Source organism: Phlebotomus papatasi, chromosome 3 (assembly GCF_024763615.1).
Source record: "Phlebotomus papatasi isolate M1 chromosome 3, Ppap_2.1, whole genome shotgun sequence".
NCBI lineage: Eukaryota > Metazoa > Arthropoda > Insecta > Diptera > Psychodidae > Phlebotomus > Phlebotomus papatasi.
Window position 1 is genome coordinate 66,078,731 of NC_077224.1, and position 19,672 is coordinate 66,098,402.

At 32.8% G+C, this 19,672-nt stretch overlaps 2 protein-coding genes across 8 annotated transcripts in view; one reads left to right on the top strand and one right to left on the bottom strand.

Annotated features, from left to right (window-relative positions):
- Positions 1-1,052: 1,052 nt before the first annotated feature.
- LOC129807637 (uncharacterized) lies at positions 1,053-8,891 on the top strand. Its single transcript, XM_055857045.1, has 3 exons — positions 1,053-1,306; positions 2,180-2,421; positions 8,339-8,891. Exons 1-3 carry the CDS (start codon positions 1,249-1,251, stop codon positions 8,732-8,734), a joined length of 696 nt encoding a protein of 231 aa, XP_055713020.1. The 5' UTR covers positions 1,053-1,248; the 3' UTR covers positions 8,735-8,891.
- An 846-nt stretch (positions 8,892-9,737) lies between these two features.
- Positions 9,738-19,672, bottom strand: part of LOC129807635 (P protein) — an 81,396-nt gene continuing 71,461 nt past the window's right edge. For all 7 annotated transcript variants that reach the window (XM_055857037.1, XM_055857038.1, XM_055857044.1 and 4 more), the window contains 9 exons: positions 16,504-16,891; positions 15,963-16,439; positions 15,386-15,501; positions 14,758-15,226; positions 14,407-14,564; positions 14,259-14,337; positions 13,888-14,185; positions 13,739-13,793; positions 9,738-10,197 (listed from right to left, as the gene is read on the bottom strand). In XM_055857037.1, coding sequence (XP_055713012.1) covers positions 10,113-10,197; positions 13,739-13,793; positions 13,888-14,185; positions 14,259-14,337; positions 14,407-14,564; positions 14,758-15,226; positions 15,386-15,501; positions 15,963-16,439; positions 16,504-16,891 — 2,125 coding nt within the window. In that variant the 3' untranslated portion in view covers positions 9,738-10,112. The remainder of the gene's footprint in view (positions 10,198-13,738; positions 13,794-13,887; positions 14,186-14,258; positions 14,338-14,406; positions 14,565-14,757; positions 15,227-15,385; positions 15,502-15,962; positions 16,440-16,503; positions 16,892-19,672) is intronic.

The following is a 19,672-nucleotide window of genomic DNA, read 5'->3' on the forward strand; positions in this document are numbered from 1 at the left end:
AAAGAAAATGAAAAAAATAAATATTTATTGGGCTTAAAAATGCATTTGAAATTGAACTTTTTTTTAAGTGCCTCCCATTCCACAATCCACCCCACTGAGGAATAAAATTTAAAAAAAAACATGTATAAAATGTAAAAATTTTAAATTTTTCTTCTCTCAACAAATTTCAAAATGTTATTTCTAGAATTACTCACAATTTTTTATAAGAATTTGCATAGAATATTTTACCATAAAATATATTTCACTTTCTCTTCCACTGCACTGTAAAATTTCGTCATAAACATTTTATGTTCTTTGATTACAACTATACGAGAAATATTACAATTTTTAGTAAATTTTTCTTTATCTGTAAAACTTTTTAAATGGCCAGTAAGGTAAAGATGGGTGGGGTACTTTCACGCATGCAATACATTTGAAAATACATATTTTTAAGACGAAAAATAATTATCTAGGAATTGTGCTGCATATTTTTATATATAGATAATACTTAAGAGAAACTAATGAGACATAATTTAAATATGGTTCACATTCGTTTGTCTCATTTTTGAATATAAAAGTTTAGCTGTGTGAACTGCCACACCTTCCCCTATATCAGTTTGATCAAACACAAATTTTTGTCAGAAATTGTCAGAAATTTTATTTATATTTTAGAGTTGCCATGATGCTTAACAACTATTACTCATTTTATGTACTAAACGTTTACTATTTCCAATTAATTATCTTACGAAATTTGATTTTTACTGACTTTTTTTTACCAAAATACCAGAATTCATCCGGTAAAAATTTACCGGCGCAGTTCTCTGCTTTTGCTTTTTTTAAATTTTCAACGGTAAAAAACGGAAATTTCTTGCACAAAACATGAAAATGTGCTATAAATCAATTAAATCTCTTTCTTGGCAATAAAATCTCAACTAATAGAGTCTTCACCTGCTAAAAAGTCTCCAATGTTGATCCATCTGCAAGTGTTTCCATGTGCGTAAAGGTGTTTCTCTCACACACTCTTCATGAAACGCAAAAGAGAGAGTTCTTTTGAAAACAGGGTCACGTTGGAATTCATTTTATTTTCAATTTCAGTTATTAATTATCAGTCAGCACAGTAACACACAAATCTGTGAGCAAGTCTCTTTTTTTTCCGCCGAAATTTTGTGCAGACGAAGACGTTCGCACAGGCCAACAAAAAGATGTGATTTTCATTGAATTGAGAAAATTTGTCTGCGCAAAACAGTTTTTCACAGTGATTTTTCAACAATGGTGCTAAAGTGCAGATTTTTTCTGCCATTTCTTGGTGTTTTACTTCTTGTTTCGTGTAAGTTTTTTTTTTTTGGCGGAGTGTCGAGAGGAAAGACTTGAGGTCGAATGTCTGCTGAAAAGAAATGCAATGATGAGGATAATTCGGTCAAATTTCAGTTACTTTCACTGGAATTTCATGTTGGTGCGCGCGAAAGGTCATCGTGTGATTGAATATTTGAAGTGAAAATGAAAGTGGATTTTTCCCAGTTACTCACCTTTTGTGAAAAAAGAGCCTCTTAGAATTCGCCAGAGTTGCATAATATGCTGCTGCAGCTGTTGTGCAATATGCCATCAGAGGAAAAACCAACAATTCCTCTATGAATTTTATCTGCAAACCTATGTTTAGCGCAATAAATAAAATTTTCTCAGCCTCTTTTTCAAATCCTAAAATGAGGCATTTTTCCATATAATTCCTCAAAAGAAATCCGACTTTTTTTGTTGTTGCCCAAATCCAAGACTTGAGAAATCGCATAAAACATCATAAATACTCCACATTCATTCAAATGTGAACGTAAATGAAGGTGTTTTGCAACATCAATTGATTACACTTCAAATGTAATCTATACCCAGAGTTGCAATTCACTACATCCCCCAAACTTTACTGTGAATTGCTTGGTGATGAATTTGGAGGATTTTTGAGAAATTCCAAAATTTAATGCATAAATATTTCATGCACTTTTGAGCGTGATTCAGTAAAAAAAAGATTTGTATACACATATTAGTTTGCAATTTAAAAGTAACTTTGAACCGTGAATTAATTTCACACTCTGTTATTTCACGTGCTGACCAATATAGCGTTTGAAAACTGCATTTTAGATCATGTTATATCATCAACAACATGGTGATCTAAGAATTAAACTTGGATTGCATTTTAACCTTCTTCTTGCAGCTTCTGCTGCTCACTTTGTGGTTCCAGAGGAAGTTGCTTCGCTCTTTGGACTCTTCTTCTCCACAATTCCTCAAATACGTAAAGGAACAGACTCCAGGATTGGCGTTGGATACAGACTTGGGGAACATGCAGATTTTCAAGTACTGGTCGAATTGGGTCCACAGAAATTTACAAAACCCATCGGAGGGGATCAGGCGATGAACACAAACAGCAAAAGGAATGTTAATCCAGCTGATTACAAGGTTAGTACATTCGAAAGAGAGATTAACTAGTAAGGCCGATGAAAAATCCGATGAAATGGGAAGAAAAGTTTTTTTTTTTATTCTGGGCTGAACTTTCTCATCTGATTATCACTGGATTATTGTTGTTGATGCAAAACATAGGGGGATTCTGTAACAGAATGACAATGTCATATGATAAATTTTCGACCAGTGGGCTTCGAACAGCCATTGCAAAGACCAGGGGGGTGACATTAGCTCTGAAAATGCGACCGATATTAGAGTGTAAATTTATTCCTGTTTTTGTACATATTTCACGAGATAGGGGGAGGTGGGGCTATTTGAGCTGTGGGGCTAGATTGTTATTCGACTTTTTCGCCTATTTCCCAATGAAGCTGGTCCTTACAATTATTTTATTTAGATCCACAATTATTTTGTCTATTCAAATTATATCAAGTTAAAACTAAGTTTCCATTAGAAATATGTGGACAAATCGTATAACAATGTATCCCCACAGCTCAAAGTAGCCCCACTTCCCCCTATCTCCAAAAACTATACACACTCAATCCCGGCATTAAGTCCTTCGGAATTATGCACCTGACGGAATTATGCACATACAATTATACAAGTTTGCCTACCCTTGGGAGTCAATTTATGAAATCATTTTTGAAATACGTCTGAATATATACTAAATTGCGACGCGGGAAATTTGAAAACATTTTGCTACTTTTACAGAATAAAACTTTAATTTCTTTTATTAAGGTATTTTTTTAAATATTCTAACCACTTATTGAAGAACCCTGGCCAAAAAGTACTGCTTGTTAATGCATTTCTATTAAACAGTTGAATTTTTTGTTTGAACTACTTTTACTCCGCGCGAAATTCATTCTGCGGCAGATTTATTCAAAAGAAAGCCCCTGCGGGTATGCAAATTTTCTCGATGCATAATGCCATTTCGCGCGTTTTCTTCGGTCCCGAAAATGTGCATAATCCCGAGACTGAGTGTAGGTTGCCAATTTGAGGTTTTCGGTTGCCTATTCAATATTAAGTTGGCTTTTATTTTGCATTTATATTTTTTGCTAATTCATTCTACACTGACAGGAAACAGATAATAAACCCATAAGTTTGTTCGGCGCGCTAGAAACATATGGAAAACATAGGAAATGTCATGCCCCTGGCAAAGACTCTCTATAAAATTCTCAGTAATTGACATAAATTGCATTTTTAAATATTTTTCTTATTTTCTCAAATTTACCACATCAAATATTTTAAATTTGTAGTATGATATTGTCATAGGGGAGAGCAGGGCAATATCACGCAACAGATTTTTTTCAGGAGTCATTTGCTAAATGAATATTAACCATTTTCAAATTAAATATATTCCTATAGTTTCTCTTAAATTGGACATCTGAAAATATACAGAATGCCTGTTAAATAATTATTTTCGTCTTAAAAATGTTTGTTTTCGAAAGTAATGCATGCTCGTAACTACCTACCCCACATTCCCCTACTATTACAAAATTCTTTTACTCAACAGTTGAGTCCTATGGGTAAAAATTCTGAAAGCAGGAAAAATTTCAAAATTCAAAAAGATCTTACAAAATAATCATAAGAGTAATAACACTGATTTTCGGAGAAAAATTACTTATCGGTTTATAACTGGTACATTACCTGTTCACAACCGATTTGACCTAATTTATAAATCACTGAAAATGTTTCCCAAAATACCATAGGAATAATGTAGGGTCGAACGAACAGCTATCTGCACTTTAAGAAATCATCGTGACCTATTGACACCCTATTTTGTATCATTTCGGATTTGAAAATTGAATATTTATAACCTTATAGAAAAGGAAAAATTATTGAAAAAACGTCATAGCACTTGCATTTTTTAGATACATTAATTAAATTTCAATATTTTGACGAAATTGCCAATAGGTGTTCCGTGCCTTACAGTTGTTTCTTCGACCCTAATACGGGCTTCAGACCTAAGGCTTAGCAATCTGACTTAACTCCTCTAATTCCTTATCAGGCGTGATTTTTTGGGAAATTGTTGTTTAGAATTGGATATTAAGGGCAAATAATCCAATAAATTTTGAAAAATCAATAAAATTGCTTGCTAGTTAGATTTTTGAGACCTTCGGGAACTGGGAAACCTCTAGTCTGGAAGCCGACTTAATGGAATTTAGAATAAAAAATAGTTATCGGTTCAAACTTATCAAGAATTCCAAGACCTTTCCAACGAGTTCAAACATGATATGATTCGGTTGAGAAATACGCTCTCTAGAGCCTTTTTAACCTTTAATCTTGAAAAGCCATTAGGAATGATTCAACGATATTCTCGTATAACCTTTAAATATGAAAAACAATAGGAGAAAGAGCACCTGTTCATACACCTGAATATTCTTTCAAGAGTCCTTAGCTAAGCTAATATCTAGCTGAGATAAATAAAACAATATGTAATCGACAATTAACCCTGTAACGGGTAAGACCGCCTCCAGGCGGTCTTCACAAAAATCACATTTACAGCGACAAAAAGGTTTTATTTATTTAAAAGTGCTATAGTGTCCTCGGTAATAGTCTTATAAACATCTCTTGAAAGTTTGAATTCATTTTGACTCTTCGTTTTGTTGCTGTTCTCAGTTTTGTGTGACAGGTCAGAGAAAAAGCAACAAAAAATATTAGTGCAAAAAAATTCATTTCCAATTTCCATAAAAATACCGATTTAAAGTTATCTGACTAAAATAAATTTATTTTTTACTGAAAGATATGTCATTCTACTTTGTATATTTTATTAAAAAAATTTGAAAAAACTAAAAATGTGAATTTTAGAAGCAAAAAGAGATTCAAAAAATTTTTATATTTTCTCAACTAGCGCCTAAACTAAAAGAGATAATGAAGAATGGATGGTTTTTTTCGACTTTATTGGTTAATAATTATCCTAGAAAATACTTTCTTACAACTTTTTTTCGCGTATTTAAGAAAACACCGTTAGAGGGTTAAGATTGGATCGTCACTCAAAAATAAAATTGATATTATGAAAATTATTCGCTGCTTGTTTTTTTTTTTGAGAAATGTGTTATCTGCTACTAATAGACACATTTTACAAAAGATAATTTGTCAAAAATGAGGAATAATTAAAACAAAAGTCATTTTATTTTGGTTTGACGATACAATTGTCATAGTCTATATATGCTTCACTTACCTTATGTCAAGCTAATTTCTCTTTGATATTGCCTGTTTGGGAATTTACAGCACATTTTCCAAATATTAATTTCTATAGCCAAAATATTAATATATTTTGAAAAGTGAAGCATGCTTGAACTACTTCACTCTCCCCTATTTAAGTGACAAGATATGATTCATAAAATTGTGTAATTTTTCCTTTGCCAGATATATTTAACTATATTTTTGCATTGAAAATTCACCAAATTTTATTTTACTAATCATTTTTAAAAATACTGTCTAATTTACTGCACTTAAGGATGAAAATGTGAACATATCTGCTTTGGGAAAATACCCCATCGAAAATTGTAAGGCATTGTTTCAGGCTTTGTTTTCACTTCCTATTTGCTTATAATTATTATTAAAATCCTAAATTATTAGATAAAGAAAACCCAAAATAAAGTTTTTAAATTCTAAATTAAAATATTTCTTAAGACTAGCCTTTAAGAACGACTTAATATTAAAAAAAAACAATCTTAGGAATAACGAGTTATGTAGAAATATTTCCCAAAATTTTCTCATTCAGAAATTTTTCACGGTTTTCAGACTCAAAGTAATTTTATTTTAGCTTCCAATGAATTATTTACAAAATATATTCAAATAAAAAAAAGTATCCAAATGATTTTGGGATTAAGAAGAAACCTTGGAAAAAACTTATTTTATTATTTGTAATGTTCGAGAGCAACAGTCAGCTTTGAAGGGTTAATCAAGAAAAAATTGTGATAGGTCAACAAAAATATGCATAATAAGTGAACGAATATTAAGTTACAATTTGCTTAAGGCTATTTGAAAAATAATCTTGTCAATCCAATTAAGCCTTTCTTATGAAAAATATAGTAATTAATTAATGAGAAGTGTGCAGCTGCAGATCTCATGCAGTTTTAATTCGATAATGAGTTTTATTAAAGATTATGAGATATAATTTATAAATAAATTTACACAAAAATCATTAGAATCGTTCCAAATGTTATTAGAAAAGCTTCCTATCTAAGCAGATCACTGGGAAGAAAGTTCAACAGACTATTTTTGAATGGAAAACTTTATGGGAAGATTTATAAGTCATAATAACACATTAAAATTTAGATTTATAAGTCATAATAACACATTAAAATTTAAAAATTCTTGGCTTTGGCACACCTTTAGGTCGGGAAAATTTCATATGACCGAAATTCACATACCTTTCATTCTCAAACGTTTTGTATATAACTATCTCACTCTTTCGTACTCTTCTTCTTATTTTAAACATCATAATAAATTCAATTTAGCTCAATCGAATTTAGAACGTAAAAGAATGACATAGACTTGTGGAAAACGCATGAGAAAAAAGGGATGTGAATTTTGATTTCATGAAATTACCCTGATCTAAAAAAATGTGTCTGAGCCATAAGAATCAAAAAAAAAAAAAACAACAAAAGAAGAATAATAAAACAGGCCAAGCATAAGCCGAGAAAATGTGAGTTTAAAGTGAAAACCCCTAAAGTTTCTTATGCTTTTGTAAATTCTTACATTTCTTTTGTTTTAAACCAGTATTACATAGTTCAGTCTTTTTATTTATATATTTTTTTCAATTAATCTGATTTTAGGAATAATGCTTTAATTAAGTTCTTTTAGTCAATTTAGTGCAAAATTCGTATTTTTTCATTTAAGAACAATTTCAATATTCCGAGTTCAACTTTTATTTTTTATAATATTATTTAAATCGCATTAAAAACTATATATATTTGCTATTTTGAAAGCTATATAATATTTAACATATCGGAAAATAATTCTAAACTCCGATTACTGTTTGTTTCATGATACAAATTTTAAAACACAGTACAATGCTCTTTTCAAAAGTTTTAAAAGACAACGCTGAGTAATTTCTTAAAAGAGATGTGGTAGTGTTCTAAAATTACAATATAAAATTATAATTTATCCAAATGCGTTAGAAGACGAATGGAAAACGAATTAAATGAATTTTGAAAAACGTAAAATTGGGAATATTATAGTTTTCTTGATAAATGAATACCTATTATTGCATTTTTAAAGTTTAAAATAAATTAAATAAAAATTGAAGCTGTATTTAAAAGTTCTAACTCTTAATTTTCTGAGTTTATAAAACAAAATTATCAAGTGAAATGAAGAATAATAATGGAAATAATTTAATCATACAAAATATATTGGTCCTGTCTCGATATTTGAATATCTTCATATCTCATGTTTGCTAACGAGAAACCTGTATAATTGAAAATTTTAAAGTCATTGTAAAACAGCTAAGAAAATGCCAAAATTTTAAACTACTTTTATTAACTAAGACATTGCAACATTTTTTATATGGTTTTAATTAATAACTAAAGCCTTATAAAAAACTACAGCATAATAAGCTCAAAATGGTTTTATACTATTTAAGTCGTATCGTATTAACAGTTAAGGATTTGTCTTGAATTCTATCAATTTTGGAGTTATTAACCTTGCGACCCTTTTTAAATTATTAAATTAAGAAAAATACATTTTTGGGTTGTAGGGTCAAATTTGGAACTCGAGGTAAAATAATTTAGAGTTCAAAAGACTCTTTTAAAACTTGGTAAAAAAAAATCAAGCATTATCTTCAAAGTGCTCTAGAATTGCATAATTTATTCCCAAGATGGTAAAATTCTATTTTCTAAATTAGTTTGCCCGTATTTCCAAATTTTACCCAATAATTAATAAAACAACTAATTATTTTGTCTGTCTTCAGCCACCAAAGGAAGATACCAATTGGCTCATGAATTGGTCCCAGAATACCAAACAGCAGCAACAATTGGAAACGAAGCCCCGTGACCCGGAGCATCCCATAACTTCGGTCCTAATGGGCAACCAAAAGGTACCCATGAAGCCTCTTGTTCCGGAAACTGCTCTTAAGCAGTTGCTCAAGTTGTACGGCAAGAAGAGTGAAGATCGAGAAGAGGATCCTCGGCCACAATCTTCAGAGGAATCCCTAGGGATTCTTCCTGGTGATGCTCAGGATTCTACTGTCCAGTTTCAGGATCGTCATCGTGTGTTTGTGAAGACACCGTCTGACAAGCCAACAATTGCCAATTTTGAGCGAAAAAAGAAGATCACAGAGGATCTCATGAATGTCGAATTGGACTAAAGTGACGCAGAGAGGAGGCTCTCTAATCAAGAGGAAACATGATAGCATTAAGTTTTAGTTTAAAAAAGAGGGAGGAGAGAATCATTAAAATTAAAATGTGATTTTACTTTTATGCTTTTTCCGGTGGAATAAATTTTTTTTCTTTTTCATATCATCATTAGAATAATTGTCTTTTTTTCATAATATTTTCCATAGTTGATGTATTTACATAATAATTCTTTTAATACTGAATTAATAATTTTTTTTAACATAAAATATTTTTTTCTCTACTAAGTTTTCTGCACTAATTTAATCTATTTTATTTTGTTGTGTATTTTTCACAAAGAAAGAACATTTGTTTCTCATGGATGATCGTGACTATTGATCTTTTTTTTCAGCTATTTTATTTAATGGTTCAATTTCTGCTGAAATTCTTGCATTTTTTTTAGCATTCTCAACACTATACAAGAGGGATACATTGTCGTATTTCTCTCACATTCTCACTGTTTAGATCGATTTTAATTGCTAAATATAATTCTATTAATATACAAAATAAGGCACGAATATTGCATATAAAACAGCCTTTCTAATGAATTCTTTTCATCTTGTGTTTCCATTTTTTTCCTTTCTTTCTGCATATTGAAAAAAGATTTGTTTGCATTTTAATCATTTTTTTTTTCAAACTGTACATGACTGAAAAATACAATAGAAATTAAAAGACAATCTGTCGGAACTATCGAGGAAAAAAGAGAAAAGGAAGAATAATATCATTTTTTTTATTTTCTTTTATTTCATTATTTTCTCCACTATGTTAGAATAATTGTAACGTGCACTGTAATTGACTGTTTTTTTCCTAGTTCTCAATTCTATTTTCTATCTAATTTGTAAATAAATTCTGTAAATTTACGTGTAAAACTCCTAATAGATCCATTCATTCTATGTAGCTCTGTACAATGGAATGTTCTTTTTTTCATCATGTATAATTTTTTTCTACATTATTTACTCAAACTATAAACCGATTTACTAATGTTTCACACTAATTTATTACCTTAAATCTTAAAACAATAACGGTGTGTGATGTCACTTTGCCTTTCATCATCACGCTTATCTACATAATTAACCAATTTAGATTGTGTTGAGAGAACTTCCTATAACAATCATTATTTTTTTTACTATTATAATTTAAATTATTTCCTATACAATTCTGTACCATCCACTTTGATGATCTCATAATGCAAGTTGGACAGAGAGAAAAAATACAAAGAACGGGGAAAAACAAGGGAACTGTGAAAAAGACACAACAACGGAAAGAAACATCTTCAGCACAATGCAACTTAACATTAGTTTAGATAGATTCTTTTTGCACAGGAATTTGCAGAGACTTTTCCACCGACAGCAATCAGTGCCATGTAAATAGAACATGTGCCATCATTAAGTATCCTGTTGCTACAACAATACTTCCAATCATGACTGGAAATCCAACTCTGCAAAAGAATATATTTCAAATATTTAGTAAAAATGCAATAAAATATAAAATACTTTTTTTTTGGGGGGGAAGCAAGATTGTTCAACAGATTTGTTTTGAAAGAGTGTCAACATTTTAAAGTAAAAGTAAATTGCAGCTGTTATTGCAACTAATGCTGCTAATTTCAAAATAATTGATTGACAAATTTTCATTAAAGCCATTTTTGGAAACTTTCTCTTGGCAAACTGAAAGGTTCCCATTGTATTGCTATTTGATGAAATTATTTCGAGATAAAACTTATATAAAGATAAAATGTTCAAAATATGTTATTTATCTCGCACAAGGATTTGATCGTCAATTACACGCTCTGCGGCATTAAAATCAGTAAATCTTAATGAATGTTATTCTAACAGCTTTAATTCAAGAAAATATCTAATGACCTAAAGGAGATTAGAACCAGAAACACACGTAACATCATAGAATGAGTACTCTATTAACACATAGACTAACAAGTAAGTAGGGGAAACCTTTGTAACTTCGTACAGTTGCAGCTTAATAAAAGTCGATTCTTTCTATTATACTAAATTAATCTAACTTATGGTTATATATTGTAACACTTAGTCCAAGTAGGTCCAATACTAGTACGAGTTTCAAACAGCTTAACGACTTCTCAAATAATTTTTTTCTTTGTTGATACAAATATTTATGTTCCTTATGCTATCCAGAATAAGATTCTTATCGAAAAATTTGAAAAATGCATCATTTTTTATACAAAATAGCAAAAAATGTAAAGAAGAAAGAGTGGTATATTTCGGGACAGTTGGGTATTTTGGGACAGACAAAAGTCGCTATTATGCAAATAAATTTCACCGAGTCTGATTATTTACCTTTAAGTAGAAGTTCTAAACTTCTCTCTTTTATACAAATTTCGTTTAAATTTTACTTTTAAAGTGACTTAAATCGAAAAAAAATTAAGCACTGTTTGTGTGATCTAAAGGAATTCGATCCCGCGACACTTACACTAACCAAAATATATATATATTTTTTTAACCAAAATTATTTTTTATGGCTCTAGCACACCTTTTGGATCAAGAAAATTTCATGCAATCGAAATTCACATCCTTTTCTCTCTTAAAAGCTTTGCATATGTTTATCCCACTCTTTCGCAATCTTCTTCTTCTTCTTTTGAACATCACACCAAATTAAATTTAGTTCAACCGAATTTTGAGTACGAAACAGTGCAATAGACTTACGCAAATCTTTTGAGAAAAAGAACTCGAATTTTGATTTCATAAAATATTCCTGGTCTAAAAGATGTGCCAAAATTAAATTTTGGTTAGTAAGAAATTAATTTTGGTTAAGAAAAAATTAAATGTCTGTCAGTAAAAAGATAAATTTAGTCTGAGAAAATTAGATGCTGCCAATAAAAAATTGAAATTTGTTGGAAAAAATCAAAATTGATCAGTTTAATACAGTGAGCGAAATTCAAATAGGGACGGTCCTATAAGTGGGTCGTGTAGGTGGTCTGTGAGTTTGATCGACTTAATATTTTTTTTTGTATAATAAGGCCTATCCAACGACACTTTTTATGGTAATGACCCACGTTCATTTGCATTCGCGCGTGCACGCCAGGCAAAATATTAAATTTTTGGGTGATTTTTGAGCGAAATTCAAATAGGGACGATGCCTGAGCTTTGTCTAAACTTGCATGGAAATTTTACTGCTTTCAAAGTTCTTAAATGAGTACTATTAAATTTTGTTTTGATTTCAAATTTAACTTTTTATGGGTCCGACACACCTTTTAGGTCAAGAAAATTTCATGAAGTCGAAATTCGAATCACTTTCTTTCTCGCGCGTTTTGCATATGCCTATCTCATTCTCTCGTACTTTTCTTCTTCTTTTGAACATTACACCAAATTCAATTTAGCTTAATCGAATTTAGAGATCGACAGAATGAGACAGACATACGCAAAAAGTGTAGGAAAGAAAAGAATTCAAATTTCTTCTTCATGAAATTTTCCTGATCTAAAAGGTGTGCCGAAGGCATTACTATTCATTTTTGGTACAATGTCATTTTTAATTAGATCTTATTATACTCTTGATTCTTTTTGGCTCCGGAGCAACTTTTACATCAGGAAAATTTCATGAAACCAAAATTCGCATTCCTTTTTTTCTCACACGCTTTCTATATGTCTATTTCACTGTTTAGCACTCCAATTTCGTGTGAGCTAAATTGAATTTATTATGATGTTTGAAAGAAGAAGAAGAACGCGAAAGAATGAGATACATAGTCATATGCAAAAGTGTGAGAACAAAAAGATTCGAATTCCGACTTCAGGAAATTTTCTTGAAGATCCATTATATTTTAATAACAAATTTTTGCCTCATAATAGTTTAAATTTAGGCATTTTAATATTTTTAACACTATTCTCTTATTTATAAATTATTCTATTCAGTTTCAAAACGTTATAATATAAAGCAAAAAATATTTTTAAAAAAATACATTTAAAATTTGATTTTTCATTTTTAAGGCCTTTTAAATATGGAATTATTTAAGATTTCGATGAATACGTTGCTTACAAAAAAAACATAAAAAGACAATCGTGAAAAGGATAATATTTTGCCAACCGAATATTTTTCGTTTTTGATATGCTGAATAGGTAAACAAAATTTAATCATAAAACAAAATATTAATCGTCTAAAGAAGAAATGAGAATCGAAAACTTTTTTTTCACGAATTTACAGTCTTAAAAATATATTATTTCAATATATTTATTTAATTTTCTAACATTTTAACTAAAACAAAACAAAAAAATATAATCGTAAATGTACCGACAACTGAGTCCTAATAATTTTCATCACAATTTTCCATAGAATAGGAAAAAGAAGTCCTCCAATTTTGAGTAAGAGGAACATTGCAGTTTGTTGGTGCTCTTCAGTAATATTTTGATGATCATCCAAATAATTTTGGTATTTAACACAGTTTCAAAATTGGAAAAAGTTGAATAATTAAAGCTATGACCCAACAAGACCATATTCTGCCCTATTTTGATTATGCCTATACCCTATAGATCAAATGGTTTGAGAAAGATACATCGGATTTTCGGTGACCCCCTTCAACAAGTTCAGTCTATGCTTTAAAACCGTATTGTTTTATCTCGCGACTCTTTTTCAAATTGAAATGTAAGATTTGTAGGAAGTGTGTACAGAAAAAACATATCTTAAATTTATGCATGAATGAATTTGAGCACGAAAAATAACTTTGTCTTGGATTATTTAATGAAAACCGGCTTTCAATATCTTCAAGTTTTGGCCTGATTCGATAGCGATTTGAATCATATTCAAATTGTATATTATCCTATGCAAAAATGCTGCATAAATTGGCATAAACTCGTGCGTATTTTGCCCACTTTCTCAATATTTCTGTCAATTATTTCTATGGGAAACCACTAAGTCCAATCTCTGTAAGAGATTTCGCAAACTACTCATCATCAAAGACCACATAAACCCATCGGCAAACTTTCATGTGCGGCTTTTTACAATGTGTACAAATAACTCACTTGAAATATTCAACGAAGGTGAATCTGTAGCCATGCTGTTCAGCCACTCCCGCACCTGCAAAGAAATTTCCCAATTAGTTTCCATATTAGACCCAGAGGCGTCGACTTTTAGCATTTTGAATATTGTCATAAAGAAAAAAAAAACTTACAAACGACATTAGCTGAAGCACCAATGAGTGTTCCATTGCCTCCGAGACAGGCGCCAAAAGCCAGTGCCCAAACAAGTGGCTGCAGAGGTAGGTCCAAAGCTTCATTCTCAGCCAGGGAGATGGCAATCTTAACCATCATCGTGGTTAGGGGGATATTATCAACAAAAGCTGATGCTATAGCTGACACCCAGAGAATCAGCAGAATGGCAACGGCAAGTCGAGATTCTTCACCCACGGACAAAATTATATTTTCCGTCTGTTTCCCGATCCAGTCGATTAATCCCAACTCAGAGAGACCCTGTTTTTTAGAAGAACAAGCAATTTAAATTAATCTTTTTTTCCTGGATTCATAGCTATATTGGCAGACTCACCTCCATGAGGACAAAGAGACAGGCAAAGAAGAGAAGTGTTGAAAATTCTACTCTAGCCAAAACTGCTTCCATATCCTCCCTAAAATTAGCAAAAGAGCATTAATAATGAATTTCAACCAATCGAGATTGGAAGAAAAGAGTCACAAACCTGTCAGCTAAAATTAGTAATAGAATTGCTCCCAAAAGAGCAGTCCAACCGAGCGATAGACGCTGCAATTCTGGGACGGAATGCAAGAAAAAGAATGCCACTACAAAGACTAATGTTACTCCAGATTTAACCAGCAGCACACGATTCCTAATTGGGTACTGCAAATGAAATTTAATTAAAAAAAACCTTTAAAAAATCTTTGAAATATTTATAGTCTCAGGGAGTGTGCATATGATCCGTGAGTTGTAGATCGGCGCCAATCAGTCTACAAAATCGCGCTGATCGATCAATCGGCACTCAAAGTGAATTTCAGACCGATTTACCCCTGTACAGTCTCGAAAGGGCTCCTACCTTAGCCTGAAGTTCCTCGAGTGTGGTCTTGTAACTCTCAATAGGAACCGATCCGGTCACCAGTTTCTTCTTGAGCATCCTCGAAAGGCGATTGACCTTTTTGAGCAGTGTCTCCCGCACCAGATCCTCATCCTTTGAGTATGACGAAAGAGATGCAGCTGCACGCTGCCACACAGCAATCTCATGACGCAGTTCCTGCACATCTTGCGGTTCTGTGAATCGCAGATCATTGATATTCTTGAACTTGTAGCGGAGTTGGAAGTATGTCTGGACCATAACCATGAGTACACCTAGTGCCATGTGCAGAGTGAATGTTGTGAAGTTGACGCCGGCCTTCGCAATATGAGAGTTAGAAGCGATGATCACATTCGGAGGATCACCTACAGGTGTCAAGGCACCTCCGATATTTGAGTAGATAATCATGGACATGAGAATAGGAACTGGATTGAGTTCCATCACCTCGCATAATCTAGAAAAATAATAAATGTTATATTGTAAATTCCACATAGGGCTTATAAAACCTATATTCCTTGATTTTTTAAGATTTCCAATCTTGCATCCTGATTTAAAACAATCCTGCTTTTTCATTTCCTGATTTAGATTATCAATTCCAAAATGTAAACTTTACCTGATTGTGACAGGAGTCATGAGGAGGACTGTGGTAACATTGTCCAGGAATGATGACATAATTGCCGTAAAGAGACAGAGGCAGTTTATCAATGGCCACACCCTGCCATTTGTGATCTAAAGAGAATCAATATAAAACATCAGGACCAATCAAGACAATGAGTAGTGCCGGCTTCAGACTAGAAGTTTATCCCAGTTCCCGAAGGTCTCAAAAATCTAAATTACAAGCAATTTTATTGATTTTTCATCATCATCATTTGCCCTTATAATCCAATCCTAAATAACAACTTTCTTAAAAAATCCTGCCTGATTATGAATTAGGGGAGCTAAGCCAGATGGCTAAGTCTTGGGTCTGAAGCACGCCTAGGAGAAAATGCCCATGCTTTGCACGGTAGCAAACTTAAATTTTTCCTTTGTTTCTGAATAAATATGACTCCGCAATATATTTTAAAAAACATGACACTTTCCCCTAGTTTTTAAAATATAAGAGCGATGAGTCACATTTATTCAGAAACATAGGAAATATGTAGTCATTAAGATTAGGAAGCTTGGGATCGTGCAAAGACCATTACACTTACTTTGTATGCATAGACGGCCAAATAATCAAAGATTCCGGTTTCTGAAAGGATCGCTACGAGGATCATCATACCGAACAGGAGCAGCAGTGTCTCCACATCAATCCATGACATCAGCTCAGGCATCGAGGGTCTCTCATCCAGAGCAGCCAGAACTGCAATGGACAGCGTCGAAGCGATCATAGCGGCAAATGTACGATGAACAACCTCCCAGATGATCATGATGTAGAGACCAAGGAGTACAATGGCTGCGTAGATGATTCCAGCTTCTTTGTTTATCGGTGATGGATCATAGGCGAACTGAATGGGAAGACTGGCGTTGATGTTGGTGAACATCCTGATTTGAAGGACACCGTTGCCACTACGGACCTTATTCAGCACCACTTGACTAACATCGAAGTTATGCTTTTGGGTCAATTCTGGAACTGTGTCGATCATATCGACTTGAACAACTGTGAGATGCCAAGCTTCAGTTACATTCTAAAAAAATTAAATCAAGCATTAGTGCACCAGTTCGCAAACATACTAAGTTTAGGGAATCTACCTCGTAATAAGACAAGTCCTGAACTTGACTACTATTATCACTTTGAACAGGTGCTGTTGCATTATGCAAATGAACAAAAATTGATAGTCGATTTTCTGTTAGATTGCTGTAGTGAACGGGCAAAAAAGCACCTCGTAGGATAACCCCTACCCTCGACCCCACAGGTGCTTCTTGAAGTGTATAGGTCTTTATTTGACCCTCTGGAACAGCCATTTGTCTGAACTCCAACTCCTTTTCCGTCGACGACATTAGGATCCCCGTGAATATCATCCATACTACTAGAAGAATACCTATTTTGATATTCTTAACCCATTTATTTTGCTTCCTATGACCAGTCACGGCATCTGTGTCATCTACATCCGTCAGTTCATGATGGTCATCCTTTGGGCTAAAAATATACACCGAAGAAGCCATAAATCAAAATGTTATCAGAAGGCAAATCTTGATAAGCCTGTGAGTTATATTTTGATTTTGGAAAAACAACAACATTAACGGAGCAAGGAATGATGATTAAAATTATGACCTATTAGGTGAGATTCTTAACAATCTCACCTACTATAATCCTAACAAAATTTCATGTCGTCCGATCGACCTCAAACTTGGCCAAAATGTGTTTCAGCACTTCCTGATCACGAATATATATGTGGCTATTTTACGTTCCCGGCCGGCCGGCCGGCTGGCCGGCCGGCCGGCCGGCCGGCCGCTCTTTGGAGCTTAATAGCTCCTAAACTAAAAAAGATATCGACTTGCGGTTTTCGACAAAGGTTATATATCGGGTGAAAATTGCAACTTGGTGCATAGACCCCCCACCCCCCACCCCTCCTTCCGCCATTTTGAAGACCCCCCTTTTTTTGTTTTCTCAATAGCTCCGCCCCTATGGCATTCAGCGGACTCAAATTTTAGTATGTTATAGCTGGGCCTTAGAGCTTTCCATCAATACCAAACTTAAGGTCCCCCGACCCCCCTGACCCGAGCTATAAGGGTCCAAAAAAAATTTCTTAAAATGGCCATAACTCCGGTTCTAATTGTCAGAATTTAAAAAGTGAGGGCTTTTTGGAAAGCTCTCGTGAAATGCCACTTCCCCTTCTAACATCGCAAGTTCATAAAACCACCGCTAGGGGCGCTATTATTAAAAAGAAAATTTTTAAATCTTATAAGTTAAATAACTCAAAAATTCCATTGTGCATCGGGCTGAAATTTTAGTATGTTGTAGCCGTTGATTATACCTATCAAACAAAAAAAACCTTAAGTCGATCTAAAACCCCTGACCCGAGCTATAAGGGGTCAAAGTTCGAATATTGACCGGCCTTTATCTCCGGTTCTAATTAACATAGCGACCTAAATTTTACCTTTTTGGTTTCGTCTCAATGAGCACTTTCAGATGGAAGTTCAAAAAGTCACCACAGGTGGCGCTGTGATAGCGTCAAAATTCATTGAAATTCAAAGTCACTTTTCTCAAAAACGGCATTGTGCAAGTTAATGAAATTTTAGTATGTTGTAGTCCAGTCTAGGACGTTTCCAAAATGGTGCGTATGTGCGCTGTGGTTTCAATAGAACCGGAGATATGAGGGGTCAAAGTTCACGAAATTCAAAAAATCATATCTCCGGTTCTATGTGACCGATTTTGATGAATGAGGGCTTAAACGAAAGATCTCACCAAATGCTACAACTTTCTAGAATATTTGAACTTCGTGGGACCAACACCAGGAGCGCCACAGTCGAAAAACCAATTTCAATATCACATAACCTCAATTATCTCGACTGTCGCTGAACCGATTTTGATGATTACTTCGACATAATTGTAGGGGACGTTTGTCTCTACATTTTGTCCATACATCATTTTCCACTCAGACTACGCTATCACTCCGATTTTGCCGTTTAAGTGTGAAAAAATTGATTTTTCCAATAATAACGCTTTGAAATCACTCAGATGCCAATTTGACTGCCTATACTCCACAAAGACACTTAAAATATGGTTTTAAATGGAAAGTCCCACAAAATACAACAATTCTTTGATATAGTTGAAGTTCAACAAATGACTACTTGGGGCACTCTGGATGAAAAAAACGAGTTAAGAAACAAAAAACCTCGCTTATCTTGGCTTCTGAGTAATCGATGAGTTCAAGTTTTACGGCAAAATTATAGAGAACATTCTGGTCTACATTTCACCCATATAACACTTTTCTGTCAGTTCATCCAAATCCTTGATATTTTGGTTTAAATACAAAATTTGTATAATTTCACGAATTTGATTCAAGATAACTGAATGGCGTCTCCCAACTTCAGCTCCAAATCGAATTTGCATGCACTCCGAGTTAGCTCACGTTAAGAATCTCACCTACATAAGCCGGTTAGGATTATCTGTCCCTTTTAATAATGCTATCACCAGGGTCAAGCACTGGTCAGTGGATGAGTTCATGACCAACAGGTTAAAGGTCTCGGGTTCGAAGCCCTAGTAAAATGATTTGCACCCAGGAAGTAGGTTTGGGTGGAGAAAGTGAAGTAATTGATTAAAGGTGCTTTTGACTTATACAATTTGATGTTGCGATTTTAATATATTTATACTAAATGATTTGTTCGAAAAATAATTTAAAATAGTGATAAATTTTGTAAGCATCGTAGAACAAGAAAATGATAAGAGCAGTTTTGAAAATATTTAATAATACATAGTTTAAACTGATTTAAAAATAGTTATTCAATAGTAATTGATTAATAAATCCCATTGAATATTTGAGTATCATCTCGTTTAATTTATTCATTTAATGTGTTCGTTTAATGTATTCAACGTATAGCCTGTATAGTCAATCATAAAATAAGATCAAACTATAATACTTTATGGAATTAAATTTTTAATTCCATATGAATAACGCTTAACTATCAAATGTATGCCATTTTTCAGCCAAAAAATATTATAATTAAAAAATGATGTAAATTTAACAGTGAAAGATTACAATTACAGAATTTTCTAATCTGTAATAATTAGTTTAAAAAACTGAATTATCAATTATGAATTTCAAGAATACCAATCATAGAAGAGCAATTTTTTCTTTTTTAAACATATTACTGCTCGAACTTAAAGAGACAGCAGTTATAAAATCCGTTTTTTTTCTACTTGTTACCGTTTTGGAGCTTCCCCGTCATGCCAACCACCAAAAAGACCTTCAAAACC

Excerpts from the sequence above, each read along its gene's own strand:
- LOC129807637 (XM_055857045.1), top strand. The coding sequence starts at position 1,249 with ATGGTGCTAAAGTGCAGATTTTTTCTGCCATTTCTTGGTGTTTTACTT. Across the intron at positions 1,307-2,179 it reads TGTTTTACTTCTTGTTTCGT|CTTCTGCTGCTCACTTTGTG; the intron begins GTAAGTTTTTTT and ends TTCTTCTTGCAG. Across the intron at positions 2,422-8,338 it reads TTAATCCAGCTGATTACAAG|CCACCAAAGGAAGATACCAA; the intron begins GTTAGTACATTC and ends GTCTGTCTTCAG.